The 3,846-nt window shown below is 43.9% G+C and overlaps 1 protein-coding gene across 1 annotated transcript in view; it reads right to left on the bottom strand.

Moving 5' to 3' along the window:
* The window catches only part of REG4 (regenerating family member 4), a 27,059-nt gene that overhangs the window by 4,073 nt on the left and 19,140 nt on the right, over nt 1-3,846 (bottom strand). The window contains exon 4 of the mRNA XM_007948470.1: nt 3,430-3,535. Coding sequence (XP_007946661.1) covers nt 3,430-3,535 — 106 coding nt within the window. The remainder of the gene's footprint in view (nt 1-3,429; nt 3,536-3,846) is intronic.

The raw sequence follows: 3,846 nt of genomic DNA, 5'->3' as shown, positions 1-3,846 counted from the left end.
GAGGAGCTAGAATTCTAAGCCAGACATTCAGAATGCAGACTGCAAACTATATTGATTATACTATTTCTTTTTAAAACTGTAAAACCTGAGTTATTGTTAGTAAATGCTTCTAAGTGAACTAGCAGATAAATCAGGAAGGACTGTGAGATACTATTTCCCTAGAGGGCCACAGACAAAGCTACAGTGTGACAGAAAGTGTGAGAGTCAAATGCTCTGTGGGTCTTTCAAAGTAGACTTGACAGGGCGCAAGTCTAGTCACACAAAGAAGTAGAATGCCTGTGTGGCTGCGTATTAAGAAATTAATCTTGTATCTTTTGAATCTTAAAGAAAAGGAGCCCTGGTGGTTAAGTGCTCAGCTGCTAACCAAAAGGTCAGTGGTTCTAACCCATCAGCCACTCCATCAGAGAAAGAGGTGGCATCCTTATAAATCCTAGGGGGCAATTCTTCTCTGTCATATAGGGTCACTATGAGTCAGAATTGACTCAACTGCTGTGGGTGAAATCTTAAAGAAAAAAAATTATTCACTGAGTCTGGGGTCAAAATCCATTATGCAAATATAAACTGACACTGATGGGACTGAGGGGAACGTCCTCTTAAAATCAACTTTCCACTAGTTTTTCTGTCTTTAATGTGTCGAGAGTCTACATTTGATAGCTAAGAGCTGAGCTGAGTAAGTCTGGAAAAGGAAGGGAAGCCAAGAGCTGTGATGTTCTTAAGAGAAGATTAGACATATGGTTCCCAGTGGTATAACACCAGCAACTTCACTATTGTATTTGGAACTTTGCTGATATGAGCAAGGGCTGGCAGGGAAAGACTTTGTGTGGGACTTTGCCCCAAATCTCAGAATCATAGGGATGGAAGGGACTTTGGGAGGCATCTGCTCTACTGCTTCCCAGGATTCTGATGCTGTAGGTCTGAAAAGATTCCCTGGAATTTGAACTTTAAAAATGTTCCTCTGTCGATACTCATGTGCCATTGAGTCTGTCTTGTAACACTTTTCATGCTTCAATTGCCAGAAACAGTAGAGTCACTGTTCACTTTTTGTTTGGTTAGATTTGTTTGGTTTCTCACTACTTCCTGGGGTAGTCCATTATATTTTTGGATGGTGCCCATTGTTCAAAAATGGTTTCCTCATTTTGAGTAGAAATCTACATTTCAGTAGCTTCTACCTTTTGGTCTTGGTTGTGTTCCTACCATCTGACCTGACTTTAATAATCAGCAATCTTGGAGTCTCCAAATCCATGAAGAGTCTTTCCTCCAGCCTCTAATCTCTGAGGGTCTTTCTAAGCCTTGCCTCAGAGTCTGTCTCCTCAAGACTCCCCATCCCTTTTCACACTTTGCTGTTAGAATGTCTTCTTGCAAACACCCCCTCCCCCTTTTTACTTCTTCTTCACATTTAAGCTTGATTTCTCAGACAACAGTGTGGTAGTTGAGGTTATGTGTCAACTTGGCTGGGTCTGGTTTTGAGTGGCTAGGGAGCTGGATCTATATCCCTGTTCCCTATGATGAGACTGGTAATCAGCTCCATGGCTGAATCTACTGTGAGCCATGAGTAGCTGCCTTAGGGATGTGGTCTGCACCCAGTGTATAGGGAGAAGTTTTAGGAATGATCTGCAGCTTTGTTGCATGCTTGGACCTTGAATGTAGCCAAGTCTTCATTCAGTAGCCTGCCATGTTTCCTGCCAATCTTGGGACTGTCTCTGAACTTAAAATAGTGGTCTGCTATGTTGTGTGGTAATATTGGGGCTGTGCCATTGTATTTGTCGGCCTTGGGTTGGTCAGCCTCAGCAGCCAGCAACTGCCTAAGTGAAGAAAGGCCTCCAGCTCCAGTGGGCTGGGAGCAACAGGCAGAGCTGAAGCTCAAGTTTGGGGGGCCTTCACCCAGCCCCTAGAGCTGGTACTTTGAACTCGTCCTTCTAGCCTCCTAAACTGTAAGAGAGTAAACTCCTGTTTGTTAAAGTTACCCATTTGTGGCATTTTCTGTTAGAACAGCATAAAGTAACCAAAACAAACAGTAAACGCTTGTTCCATGTCCTGCTAGGAGAAGCTGGTTCTCCTTTCACTGGAGCCCCAGGGCCTGAGCTATCAGTTCTGACCCTGTCTCAGGCCCACTTCTTGGCTATAGGGGGGACCTGGTGTCATTATGAGGGCCTTTTAGATCCACTGGAATGTTTTCAAATACATGACCTTTGGCATCAAGTGTTCTTTCATCTTGAATATTCCATGTTCTTGTTTTACAACTGAAATCTTCCACACCACTTAGCCATGTCGGACATTTGCCTGGTTGTCACGCTGGGGTGGGAGGGGGGTGAGTAGAGGCCAGGGATGCTGCTAAACCTTGTGCAATGCACAAAGGCAGCTCCCCACAGCAAAGAATTGTCTGTCCCAAAATGTCATTAGCATTAGTGCTGAAACCTTGACTTGTTAGCTTAAAAAGCAGAGTGATGCCAGGCAAGGGAAATGAGGAAGCTCAAATGCTCATGTACAGCCTACAGTGGTGGTTCTGGACGCTGCATTTTGGCACAAAACTGAGGGAAATGAACAAGTGGAAAGACTTTGGGCAAAGACTGGGCTTCCAGGGCTCATGAAGAACTCTAATTTGAAAGAAGCCAGAGAGGAATCATGCATCTACTGGATTTCACTACATATGTTTGCTTCCTGTGATCAGGTTTCCCAAAGTGTGGCATACGTGCCCCCCGTGGTATATAATATGTTTTGTTTTGTTTTGGTATCTAATATGACTTCAAAATGAATTTGCTTGAGAAATGTGACTGAATTCAAAGAAAATTGTTAAGTAAATAACTCAACAGTGCTCACAGATGCCTGACTTTGTTAAAAGATGTCAGTGGCAAGCTACTGTTCTATAGTAAAAAAAAAGTTGGTATGAGGGGAGAGAGGATACTGATTTTCACTCTTAACAGGTGAAAGGAAGGTGCTGCCATTTGGGAAGAAGTAAGGAGTGATGAGCTCTGGTGGCTCTGTGTTTAAAGCATTGGGCTGCTAACAAAAAGTTCAGTGGTTCAAACTGAACTTCCAGAAAGGTTTACAGCATTAGGGACCTTATAGGGCAGTTCTACTCTCTCCTATTGGGTTACTATGAGTTGGAATTGACTTGATGGCAGTGGGATGGCCCCTAGGCTCCCAGCAGAGGCCCAGAGTAACTTCAGACTGAATGAAACCTGGATTCTCTCCTTTGTTTAAGGAGCTCTGGTGGTGTAGTGGTTAAGACACTTGGTTGCTAACCAAAATGTGAGTGGTTCAAACCTGCCAGCTGCTCTGTGGAAGAAAGATGAGGCAGTCTGCTTCTGTAAAGATTTTTAGCCTTGGAAATGTTATAGGGCAGTTCTACTCTGTCCTGTAGGGTTGCTATGAGTTGGAATCAACTTGAGGGCAATGGGTTTTGATAAGGGGTTATGCATTAGAACTTACCATGCCTGGAACTCATCTCAGCACAATGCTTGTTCCCACCCACAGATTTGCCAAACCAGGTTCTGTATAAATATGAAGCCCCATCAATCCACTGCCACTGCTGCCTCTGCAAATGAAAAGACATGGAAGAAATGCACAGATTAGCTAAGCCCTGTGGTCATGGCCAAGACAGACCCCTCAGGCCCCTTTAAAACATATTTTTCATTGTGAAAATTGGGAAGGTACAGAAATGCAAAAAGAAGGAAAAATAGAGGAGTTTCTCAATTCAGCATCCCAAAGGAAAACAAAGAAACCCAAACAAAACACTGCCATCGAGTCGGGATCCAACCCACAGCGACCCCTCCTTGGGTTTCTGAAGCAGTATCTCCATGGAAGTAGATTGCCCAATCTTCCTTCCAAGGAGTGGCTGGTGGGTTT

Source organism: Orycteropus afer, unplaced genomic scaffold, assembly GCF_000298275.1.
Source record: "Orycteropus afer afer isolate SDZICR_OR568_19922 unplaced genomic scaffold, OryAfe1.0 scaffold00010, whole genome shotgun sequence".
Classification (NCBI taxonomy): Eukaryota; Metazoa; Chordata; class Mammalia; order Tubulidentata; family Orycteropodidae; genus Orycteropus; species Orycteropus afer.
This window is presented reverse-complemented; position numbering and strand designations above follow the sequence as displayed.